This window comes from Centruroides sculpturatus, unplaced genomic scaffold (genome assembly GCF_000671375.1).
Source record: "Centruroides sculpturatus isolate CEXI.00-Female unplaced genomic scaffold, Cexi_2.0 scaffold1700, whole genome shotgun sequence".
Taxonomy (NCBI): Eukaryota; Metazoa; Arthropoda; class Arachnida; order Scorpiones; family Buthidae; genus Centruroides; species Centruroides sculpturatus.
The window spans coordinates 115,304-128,578 of NW_019385850.1; the positions used below are offsets into that span (position 1 = coordinate 115,304).

At 29.0% G+C, this 13,275-nt stretch overlaps 1 protein-coding gene across 1 annotated transcript in view; it reads right to left on the reverse strand.

Moving 5' to 3' along the window:
- The window catches only part of LOC111642508 (tight junction protein ZO-1-like), a 29,725-nt gene extending 17,796 nt beyond the window's left edge, over positions 1 to 11,929 (reverse strand). The window contains exon 1 of the mRNA XM_023388859.1: positions 11,308 to 11,929. Coding sequence (XP_023244627.1) covers positions 11,308 to 11,603 — 296 coding nt within the window. The 5' untranslated portion in view covers positions 11,604 to 11,929. The remainder of the gene's footprint in view (positions 1 to 11,307) is intronic.
- Between the last annotated feature and the right edge of the window lie 1,346 nt (positions 11,930 to 13,275).

Consider the following 13,275-nt stretch of genomic DNA (forward strand, 5'->3'; position numbering starts at 1 on the left):
TCTTATCACGAATCTACGATCCCTCCCTCTTAGAAAAGTATTTAAATTTAATCAGTAGCATGCCTAACACTCTAATTAGGCTAGTGTCAGGAAAAACTGACAGGTAGATCAAGTGAACTTCCTGTCCCCTAAATCAAATACTACTAAAAACTCATCCTAGTGACCCTGCAGGTGGATCTTCTCAATTTGAGGCCGAACAAGAGTGAGAATCGAGCTTTCTCAACTCTGGATTCCCACATTTTGATTCAAAATTTTCCCCCAAACAGAGTTAGATATATGACTGACAAGACACTATTGCTAACAGGAGAAGTATGATGTACAGGGGTAAGACCATTACTAAAAGAATTGAGAACGTTGTGACAAAAAGTTGTAGACTGGCATTGTAACAATGTCACAATAAATAATCACTCATTAGAATTAGTTTGGTTTATTTGATTATGGCAACATGATGTGAGCAATCTGTCAAGGAGGATGCATCATAGAAAGACCTATGTAAATCTGGTTCCAATTTAAATGTTACTAAAGTGAATAAAATCCAGAAAACTCCATGCACAAACCTATGACAGACTACCAGTGTTCAGTGGTTTTATCCACTCTGTTACTGGAGGGTACTTATTGGGCTGCAATTTGAAAAAATTGCAGAGCTATAAATTTCCACTCCATGTCATCCATCCGTCTCTGTCCTTCCTTACTCTTGAGAATGGAGTTAGATAAATGAAAGGCAAGACCAGACATGGAAATTGTAAGAGAAAGAGGACCAGATTAACTGTATATGAATACTATATACACCGGGGGGGGACCCAAAAATAACCAGATTTTTTGTATAAAAACTTTATTTATTAACTTTTTTACAAAATTTCTTCAGTCACCTTCAAAGTACTCTCCATTAGATGCAATGCACTTGTGAAGTCTTTTCCCCACTGTTTGAAGCATCTCTGGAACTCTTCAACCTTGATATCGTCCAGGGTCCTTAGCGAAGCTGTTTTTACCGCCTCCACATCATCATAATGCTTTCCTTTTAGATTTTTCTTCATTCTCAGAAACAGAAAAAGTCTCACGGGGCTAGGTCTGGTGAATAAGGAGGGTGGGGAATGACGCCATCCCTGAGAGGCCAAATAGTGAGTAACTTGTAAGGCCGTATGTGCGGGGGCATTGTTGTGATGAAGGAACCAGTCACCTGATCGCCAAAGTTCCAGGCATTTCCTTTGCCCATCCTCTCGCAGACGTCGTAACACTTTTTTTTTTTGGCTGATTTTTTTCAACTTTTTCATCGTTTTGAGATGTTGAAGGATGCTCAGAACTTCACAGGCAGAACAAAATAACAGTAAGAGAAATGCAACACTACGCTCAAATGTAAACCTACAAACTGACGTCGTTTGCACAGCTGTTTCGTGAAGGTCTCTACTAACCCCATGTAATGAGAGAACTCTCTACTACATCTACGAATGGCAGCGTGCTCTCAGTTCGGTTTTTTTTGGGTCCCCTCTCGTATATGATTTGACTGTAAGTCATGTTATTTCAATTAAAAATTTCATACATGGACCTTAAATCATAGAATATATTCCATACTGCTTACAGCTGATGATACAGGATGTAAAGCTCGCAATAAAGATTTGAAAATGTGAGAGAACATTGCGCCAGAAAACGAATACAAATATTTTAAACTTCTAACTCTGTTTGGGGGAAAATTTTGAATCAAAATGTGGGAATCTGGAGTTGAGAAAGCTCGTTTCTCACTCTTCTTCAGCCTCAGATCAGGAAGATATGCCCACAGAGTCACTAGGATGGGTTTTTAGTAGTATTTGATTTAGGGGGCAGGAAGTTCATTTGATCTACCTGTCAGTTTTTCCTAACACCAACCTAATTAGAGCGTTAGTCACACTACCGATTAAATTTAAATACTTTTTGAGAGGGAGGGATCGTAGATTCGTGATAAGACTTTGGCGAAGAGTTGAGTTCAAGAACAAGACCATTTAAAGAAACAAAACAAAATTTAATGAGGACAAAATATAAAAGAAAATAATAATTGATACATAAAGAGATACTGGACCCTTATCTAATCATGTGAGAGAGAGAGTTTACAACAACTTAGACATACTACCTTGATTGAAGGTCTCAATGTTGGTCTTCTCGTATATATATATTTTTGTTATTCATTATAATATTCATTTAATAATAAATTCCTTTTACAAATAAAAATAATAATAATATGCTGAATTTATTGTTAATTTAAATAATAGCTAGGGACGCCCCTGTGGCCGTTCTAGGCATTCTGTTACAGATTACAGATATACAAACAGCATGATCAATGGCTTATATTATTAGATATCTGATTTGTACTGCAAGTCATGTTATTTCAATTCAAAAATTTCTCCCCGAACAGAGTTAGCAATAAAATCGTGCCGGTTATATATCTAACAGGAAAAGTATGATATACAGGGGCAAAACACTGCACTCCATGAAGGCAAGTACAATGTGCTACCTATCACAGTAATGGCACATCTATTTTGCACTACATCACTGTCACAGTAATTCAGTGAATATAATATATATTTTCAAAAATTATATCTAGTTAATTATTTTGTTACCTTTTTTCCAACAGATGGTGCTACATGTAAAGCCAACAATTAATTGATATATAGAAATCCAATGAATAATTTGGGGTGGGATGTATGACATGATCTAAGTTATAAGTACTTGAATATATAACTGCTGAGTTTCATAGCAATTGGTCAAATGGCCTAGGTGTGTATGGTGAACAAAGAAACAAACAAACATCCTCATTTATATATATAGATGTCTGATTAACAGTTGATGGTCATGCATCTTTTTATATTTTAAATTACAACATTCTATCTCTCATTCTATTTCCAAATTCGTTTTTTTAACCTGAAGTTGGTTGCTCAAGACAATTGAAAACATTCATTTTCCTTAAATGTTTTGTTTTACAAGCTGGATTTTTGGTTTTGTAAGTGATATTTGTAATTTATGTGTGCAGTGTGTTTATTACTTATTAGATTATAATATACAGTACTATATTTGCTAAAAAATTGCATTTTTGATTATTTATATTTAAAAATTTTTGAAAAGCTGAGATTTATTATTTTTATTTTCCTATATTTGCTAGAATAAGATCTTTTCACTGCATTCAGAGTAAATCTGAATTTTGTGATTTTTCTCCTGTTTTTTGGACATATTCCAAGGATCTGTCTGAAGTAACCTCTTTTTTTATTGCCTGATGCTGCTATTCCTTTTATTGACTCAAACATTATAGCTTATGCTAACAATCTTAAAATCTTAAACTCCCTCCAATCCATGCTCTCTTTAAACTGATCTATTGATAAACAATCACGTTTTGGTTATGAAAACCTATAATCTTAAAATTGATCTAAGCAAAACTGTATCAATGTTTTTCTCTTGTCTACATAATTTGGACAACCCTAACCTTTATATTAACAGTATAGATTATGTACACGCTTAACAATTTTGGCATTCTCTTAAATAAGAAACTTACATTTAACTGCCACATTATTTCTGTTAAAAAACTTAGCTTTCCACAGAGATAGTATGGCAATGATACCATAAAATATCTCTTACTATCCAGCCCTTTAGGCAATATTTTTCATAAACCGTCAATCCATAATAGAATATTGTTTACCTGTTAGGGCAATGGCTGCTCCTTCATTACTTCACAAAGTTTCTTCAGGACTTAATAAACTATATAATATGCTTGTGACAGAATCTGGAGAAGTTGCCAGAGGCTATTTGGGTTTTCAGACTTAAACCATCATGTTTCATAGTTTAGCTGAATTTTATTATACAAATATTTTAACAATTTTTTTCAATTGGATTTCTTCATGTTAAGAGTACTGAATAGAATTACAAGAAACATTTCATGTTGTGCTTTTCCTATGTTTAGGCTATCCATATCTAGATTTTTCAATACCTTGCTATATTAGATATCATGAATTTAGAATACTGTTTATTTGCTGATTTTAAATACTTTAAATCGTTATACAAAAATATATTGCACAATGCTAATTACTACTCTTGATTTAATTTTATCATTAAAAAAATACATTTAAATTTTTATTATACTGTTTGCAAAAGTGAATATAAGAAAACGCTTTTTTCCATATTGATAAAATCTGTAGATTGTGAATTTAACAAGCAGAAAAAATATTAATCTGCATTTCATTCTTATAGAAAGTTTTCAAATGCTTCATATATATTAGTTTTATCACATTAATTATTATTTGTATTAAAATATTTGTTATACATTTTTGATTATAGTATAATAGACAAATGTGTGTTTACATTTCTGTTAACAACTGATGAAATCAGATAATTTCTGATAGTAAATTATTTCTCAATCAGTTTTTGTTTCTTAATTTTTTCTCTTAATGGATACAAAGAATGTTTTAATAATTACAATTATTTAGTAATGTGATTCTACACTAATAAATAGCTTGAAACATATTTTACATTAACAGTATTCTACTTTAAATGGGACTCACTAACTTTAAGACTCACCTATATAAAAAATATTAAGAAAACTATAAATAAATTATCTAAAAACTATAATTTCTATTAATTACAGTTTTATTTGACTCTGACATTAAAAGAGCATTTAAAAAATTAAAAATTGCATAATATGAGAAATTGTAAAACTTACTAATTAATATGTAATTCATTTCATCTGATATTGTTTGACCTTTAATTTAAGAGCTAGTATATAATTGAAATAATAATGCCAATAATTTAAACTTTGTTGTTGTTTGCTAACATTTAAAGCACAGGATGAGACATAAAAAATAACTGATAAAGATGATAAACATGTATTGTTTATACACCATTAGTCTCAATTACTAATGGTGTATAAATTTAGAATTATCTAATTATTTGAAGATGATGACAGAAACCAAATTCTAATTACAACAAGTGAAATTTTTGCAGTGTATTTTAATTTGTATATTTTAGCTAAGTTTATTAACTGATAACAATATGCATAATTACAATATGTACTGTATATTTGAAATGGAAATATTGGAAAAGTATATGGATTACAGATGCACAAATTAACTTAGTTTTTGTCACATTCATGAGTTTTGGTTTTAGTGAACTAAAGCTATGCTACATAGTTTTAGTTCACTAAAACTATAAATTTAGAAAAGTAAATGTCTATTATAAAGCTGATTAAAATACAGTAAAACATCTCTAACTCAAATATCTGTAACTGAAATATTTCTTTAAATCGAAGAAAATGAAGCATTTGGTATGTCTTAATGAAACAACATAGTGATTTAATATCTCCAAAACTTGGAGAAAATTCAAGTTGAAGTTTTTTATGGTCCCGACACCAATTTATGTTAATTTCAACTTTCCCAACTCAAATTTTAACTATCTGTTGTGGTAGCTGTTTAATCCAAAAAATTATCAAGAATGCATATGTAACCTGTATCTTCAATAAAGGATGTTCCTAACCTAAAGGCTGTAAGATAGTCTACCGGAATTCTTGTAATTTTTCTGGATTAAAGAGACATTATATATATATATATACAGTAGACCACCCTATAACATGGGTTCCTATAGTTCGGATTCCTGTATCACGGCAAAAAAATTGTGACAGTATTCGTACAAACATGCTAAAAAAAACTCCTATAATTCGGTAAAACGTCATCGTTGACTCTTGTCGCGACAGGATTGGTCGAATCTGGACCAATAGTGGACGGGCAGCCGAACTAATTTCTGCCGTCCAGTGCCACACTACGGAGAGTTTAGGTGGGTAAGTTGAGTTTACTATCGTCTGTACAGTATATAAATTAGGTACTTAAATTAAACAAAATTAACAAGTTAATTAATAAATTAAACAAAAGTTTAATAGGTAGAAAGTATGCATTGATAAATTTTTATACATTTCTTGTGAAAAAAACATTTCTTATTCAATGACCATAAAAATTATTTCTATTCATGATGTCTCCAAAGTTCAGCGAATTTTTCGCAGAAAAATAACTTATCAGAAAACTTTCGTCATTCGGGACATTCCAATTTTCAACACTGACTCAGCACTGATCTTAACATTCATTAAAAGTCGTTCCTTTTTTTAAATGTTGAAGTGGTGCTGTCTCAACACACTCAGCACTCAACAGATATGTTGACTGCTACTTTCCAATGAATTGTGGGTAATTGGTAAGACATTTGAATGGAATCCATCTTGCTGAGTATGGAAGTATGGGAACTAAACACTTTGTACTCCATGGTTGATGACATCAAATTGTTGACTTCAACATTCAACACTCACATTGAAAATTGGAATGTTCCAATTGCTTAAGCTTGTTTTCGTCGTGGAGCACTGCTCCACAACAAAAACAAGCTTAAGCAATGACATCGTCGAACAGTACACACTCAGTAAGTAATTCTACAATTTCTTGTCTATAGCATAGTTTATATGGATTATTCCCAAAAAATTATACATATTTTGGAAATGTTGAGTCAAATTAGTCTAGAATCGATTAATTTTATGGAAGAAAACCTTTCAAACAGCCATAGTCCCTAAACTGCACACGTGTCTGGCTGTGATTGGCTCATGTATTTAAGTGGCTTGTACAACACGGAAATCACATAACGGAACGTATCTACCGTGTTATAGGGGGTCGACTGTATATATGATCAGATTTTAACATTTATTCTGTCCAAAGTGATTCTAATTATTGGCCATGAAATTTTCAGATAGTTGTATCTACTTTCCAATGCCTATTTGCAGACAATGTTCCACTCCAAAGCAAGAGGTCCAAAGCTTTATTTCAACAAGATTTATCTGCAAAACTGTTCAATTCCATTAGTTACAATGAACATTTAGCTGAAAGGCATTACATGGGCTGTTTAAAACAAAACAAGCAAAACGGCAAGCCCGATTTTTGGGACAAGACTATGTCTCAGAGACTCAGAGCTCAATGCAATCATTCAAACTTCACAGGCCTTGGCCACGACCACAAAGTCATCCACGAGGCATTTTTGGTGAAATTAACCTATCCAATGTAGAAATTTCTGTTAGTTGCCAATGCATAACAAAAATTTCCCGTTTTTGAAAAAAATAATCATGGCTATTGTATCATCCGAAATTATTTTTATATTTTGAACAAACAAAATAAATATAATTTTTTTTGTTTTTACATTTATTAATATATTTCGGAAGTTACTTTTAATATAAAATTATAACGACTAGTGCCATTTAGTTTAAAAAATGTTCCAATGATATGAGATATCTTGGGTCAATCGGTCAAGGTCAGCAGGTTGCGACCAGAGAGGTAAATGGGTTTTTTCAAAGATTCGTTTGTCAAAGTTCAATTTCACAACGTTTGCATTTCCAACTTCCCAACAATATACGCATGCGCAAATCTTGAACTCTTGTCTGTTTGTAGAAAGATGTCGCCATTTTGTATTTTAGTTCGACTCGGTCCTGAGTACCTACAAGTCTGATTTTTTTTTTTTTGTGTGTGCATGATTTGGGCACCTAATACTCTCTGCCAAATTGCAACTCTGTCTTTCTTATACTTCTAAGCTGTGTACCTGTAACAGCACCACAATTTTATAAACAAGACATCGTCTTGTTATAAAATTATAAACTTTAAAATTATATTATATAAAAGACATAGTCTTGTCAAAAATAACTACCAAAGATTATTTAATGCATGAGAGGTAAACAATACATATCTATTCAGAAAGGCATTTTTTACTCTATTGTTTTTTAACTTAAATTCTCTGTAACTAGAAGTTTTTCTTGCCCCTTGGAGCTTTGAGTTAGAGAAGTTTTACTTTAGTTTAATCAAGTGATCATAACCTGCAGTTCCACAACCATGTGGCTCTTTGAGAGTTATATGCAGATACTGATGCCAATTTACTCACTGTATCCAGATCTAGTTTGATAAGCTAGGTCATATATGGTTAAATATTAAATCATACAGAAATGCTTTTTACAAAGTAATGTCATAGATAAAAACAATTTAACATTATAATTTTCACTAGCAACCATTTACAGTATTTTTATGTAGCAGGATTAGTTTTTTGCAAATACATTTTTTTAATATTAAAAAATTCTTGCAATGGGAGGTCCTTCTTTTCATGGTATACAATCATTATCAGTGTGAGCTGTATAAATATTTTAAAAGTTAATGCCAGATTATAGATTTTGATGTTATTGTGGAGGATTGACCAGCTAGTGGAAAAGTGAAAGAAAGTGAAATAAAACAGCACAGCTTGGTTGGAAGTATGAACAAACTTAATAGAATTAATTTCAAATAAGATGGTAATAAAAGAACTCTGTACAACAATTACAAAATATATAAAATATGTGTGAAAAATAAATAAATGTAAGTTCAAAGGTAATGATAAATAAATAAAGTAATACATTAGAACCTGGTTAACTCAAATTTGTTAAACTGTTTAACTCAAAAGAAGTTTTGATACAATAATTTCATAAATTCTCTGAACTTTTAATTTTTCATTAAATAAAATAATTAGTTTATTTGATAGATGAACATTAATCAGAAACTTTCTATAAAGTGCGGGAACCACATACCACTAAAAATAAGCATCATGTCATGATGGCGGACAAGGAGTGGAGGCTTCTAGACAATTCGTGAAACCTATATAATGGAACTGCCATTTGAACCTGTCTTTATTTCCAAACGTTTTTTATTTTATTTGATTGCTGATGGATTTCTCCAGTAGCTGACTTAATAAATAAATGAATTTCTTGATAAATTAATTTAAAAAATGATTATATTCTGATTCTATGTAAAAATTTTAACTTTTGCAGCTAAATTTTAAAAATATAACAATTGTAAAGAGTGTTTTTTTTTATTTTTGTGATAAAAAATAATAAACAAATTCTGGGCATAAAATATCACAGTTAAAAAAGTCCTTACTAAATACTTAGGAGCAAATGGATCAACAATTTGGGAAAACATTTCTTGGTAGCATATTTATCCATTTGGTTAAGCATTTTCAAGTTTCTGAACAATACCGAGAGATTTACATTGACACAATGATTCTACGGAATAAGATCCATAGAAATATCATATGTGTAGTTTATTATGGGTCACTGATAAACCAATGCACAAGATCTTGATTTTTAGCCAAACACAAACTTGAAACTTTTTAATTCCAAATTTTTTCCCTGACCAATTCAAGTTAACCAGGTTATAGTAATAAAAACAAAAATTACAACACAGCAATACAATTGGTAATAAAAGCTTATTACCAATTGTATTGCCAACTATGCCATTGTGCCATAATATTAAAAAAACTTTTTCAGCAAAATAGTCCCTTCTATGTTTTCATCAAATGATATATCATTCCAAATACAGGTATACCTCACCTTACGTCGGTAATTGGTTCCAGGAGAGGCAACGTAAGTCGAATTTACTTGTCTCCGAATCTTCTTATCACTAGGCTAAACCATAAATTACCATTCCCAGTTCTGTATTTTATTTATTAATGCATTTTTAATAATATATGGTTAATAAGGATCTATTTTAAGATTACAAACAAATAAATTTTAGTTTTTAATATAGTATAGAAAAAAGTAATCTAAATTTACGAATGTATGTACAGTACTGTAAATACAGTACATACTTGTAAATGTATATATTTTAATATGATTTTATGTGCTTTAAACGTTTTTCTACTGATATTACGACTTCAATATTTGTGGCGGACAGACGTAAAGTCGAATAAAATGACTTAAACTTGATTTTTATTTTTCCATATACTTTTTTGACAAACAACGTATAATCGGGAATGACCTAACTCGAAATGACGTAAGTCGAAGTATACCTGTAAATTGTTTTCTGTTTCTCAATTTTTTTTTTTTGTAAAATGACAAGAAAAAAATATGTGTGTATTATATTTACAGATTGTTATTAACTATAGGTACAGTGTATTCAAAATTAATTTTTATTTGCATATCCTAAGATTCTTGATATTTAGTTTTTAGAAAATTTTGAAATATTGTCACTTCTAAAAATGATTACTAATTTCTAATCTGACTAGTCTTGTATTTTATATAATGTAATTGTACTTTGCTAAATAATATTACTTAGCTTTAAAATTGTTATTTTTAAATTCAGTTATTTTATTCATTTGAATATAATGCAAATAAATATAAATAGTTTATCATATACCTGTAAATAATAAATTAAAAATGAGTATAAAATAAATGTAAATATATGATATATGTAATATATTCCATTAACATATATTAATGTGTTAATAAATATAAAATAAAAGTTAAGAGTGAAACATAAAAACTAAAATTTGCAATATTAAAAGCAATATTAATTTTTGCATCAAAAAATTTGATAGTATTCCTATGCAAAAAATAGATTTAATATCTGTATATTATGAAGGATAGCAGTTGAAAAAATAAATCCTTATAAAATATTTTATATATTGAAATAATAAATTTAGAATTTGTAAAAAACAACAAAGATAAAAGTGGACCTTATATTTTTATTTTTTGATTTTTTTTAAGATACAATGAAAATTAGACTAGTTCTTTTCCCAACGATTTTGTTCAGATCAATTCTTGATCCTAGTTTTAAATTGCTTTTATACCCAAATTTTCATAGTATTTTATGATTTTATAAAATACCAAGTCTGTAATTTTGGTATTAATTTTTTGTTCATTTTTCTTAGTGTTTTCTTGGATTTTATATTTTTAAAATTTGAATAAGTAAACTTCTATAAAATAAGGTTTTCTTATTATTAAAATTTTAGTTTGTTAGTAATTTAATAATATACAACACTTTACACTTAAGTTCTCTTTGGTCATTTATTATATGATATCATGCAGTAACTATTGCATATAAATTCTTTTTATAATAGTTTAAGAGCATGAGCAACTCACCACCAACACAGAATGACAAAAACACAAATAAATTCATATTATTTTAATACATCTTTATTGATATTTAATAACAAATAAATATCCATAATAGAATATTAAAGCACATATATTAGAGATAATAAATTTATTTTTACATGTTGGTGGTAAGTTGGAATTCAATAAAATTTTAGACATTGTAAATATACAAAATTTTATATATCTGTTAAAATTTTTAAGAATTATTGCACAATAGTGTAAAATTATACAACCTTTGTAATTCACAAATCATGCTGATAAAATTTTTCCTTTTTTTTTCATTAGGTAAAAATTTTCAGAAATTAAAACTGATGCAAAATATTAATATAGTAGAAAGGAAGTCTTTGGCAATAACAATGCTTGTTCACTGTTAACACACTTACTTTGAATGTTCAATAGACGAAAGATGTGATGCTGCTCCAGATACTAGACTGTTTGGTTTACGATATAGTTCAAAAGCACTTCCACGACTTTCTCTGTTTGAAATTATTTGAGGAGGAGGAGGTGGTGGTGGTTGTGAAAGATGATGCAACTGTAGTGGATAATGATTAGAACTAATTGGTATACTGTTATATGGAGTCCTTCCATTTACTGTTCTTGGAATTGTATTAGTTGAAACATAATCTATACTTTTAGAATACGGATGACACTCATATATTTGATCAAAATTGTTGTTCATGCATTCTTCATTATCCAAATACTGATGAGATGAATTAATTGGAAAAGAATTCTGAGGATTATTAGAAAAAGTTATTGATTTGCCAAATGATGATGGGTCAGTATTAATAGATGATTTACAATAATATGGTGACTGAACTGCTAAACTGTTCCTATTTGGATTGTAAGATCCAGTAGCATTAGGTGATCTTGGTAAAGTAACAGTATTAACATTTTCTGGAGATCTTATTTGTCTTGAAATGTAATTAGTGGGTTTTGGAGGTGGAATTGGTCTTCCATCTAATAATCTGTTGAATTAATAAATAACAAATAATTAAATTATGTTCTTCTATGCATTTAACATAAATAAATAATAATAATCAATATTCTATATTATAATCTATACAAATTACAATATTGAAAATGAAAACACTGTAATAAATTTTTTATTTTTAAAACTCAAAAAAAAAAAAAACAATTTCTTAAAATAATATAAAACTGCAATGAAAATATGTGAAACTTAGCACTGTAATGTTCAATAAAAAAAAAACTGCTTGATTAAGATTACCAAAATTGTTTAATATGAAAAATTTGAGGGCTCAGTTCAGGCCATTCTCAATATACTTGTAAAATAACAAAATTAAAACATTATTTTTATTTTAACTTTTTCTCTTTCGTAAATTTATAATTAATTACTTTTTCATTTTTTTTATTATGAATCTAAAGCAATTTTTGTTTATAGAATTTAAGGAAATTCATTTTTATTACAGTCTGAATGAAACTGAATTATAACAAAAACATTCAGTTACTTAAATATTATATAATAAATCATTGCACCATTTTTAAAAATATATTTACTTTTTTACATTTTGTACAATGATTAAGATTATTAGTTTTGCCCCTATATTTTTGTTTCTCTGGGCAGTATGTAAAAGACAATGTTTAAGTGCTGTCTTTGCCACAAAACTTTGTTGAAGTGAACAGCTCCAACAATTGATCATTAGATGTTGGTTTTGGGTGACAAGTGGTATGCAAATTGAACTTTCATAAATAAGGTACTGAATTCATGTGGAGGCAAGGCTACAAGGAAACAAAATCTGTTACATGATATGTTATCACTCATAGGAAAAAATGGTTAGCTAGAAATCCATATCATAACTGAAAGAAAGTAAACTTTGTGTTTTAATTTTTAAACAAAATTGTAAACTTTTCTTTTTATTCCACTTTTCTTTTTTCTTCATAACTTTTTGAATTATAAACTTGTTTGCATTTAAAGTTTGATGTTGGACTATCATTTGAATAGAAATACAATTGAAATGACTAAAGTTTTCAATGAAAATTCAAAATTTTTTCCTGCTACATTCCTACATCCTTTGAATATTAGTATTGTGACAATGATCACACCATATGATGTGTTCTACTACTATGCTCATTGTGTGAATGTTAATCATAAAAGTACCATTTAATTAATAGTTATTTATAAAATATTGAGGTTGCCTATTTCTAGTTCAAATTTCATAATAATTTAATTAAAGTATAATCTTGAAAGATCTTAAAAATGACGTAGCTATTTGGTTTAAGTATATAATATAATTTCAAGTTTAGGTTTGCATTTATTCATTTTTTTCAAATTTTTACATAGCTAAAACTCTTGAAAAATAAGTGTATTTTAAGTGTTTAGATATTTAAATATT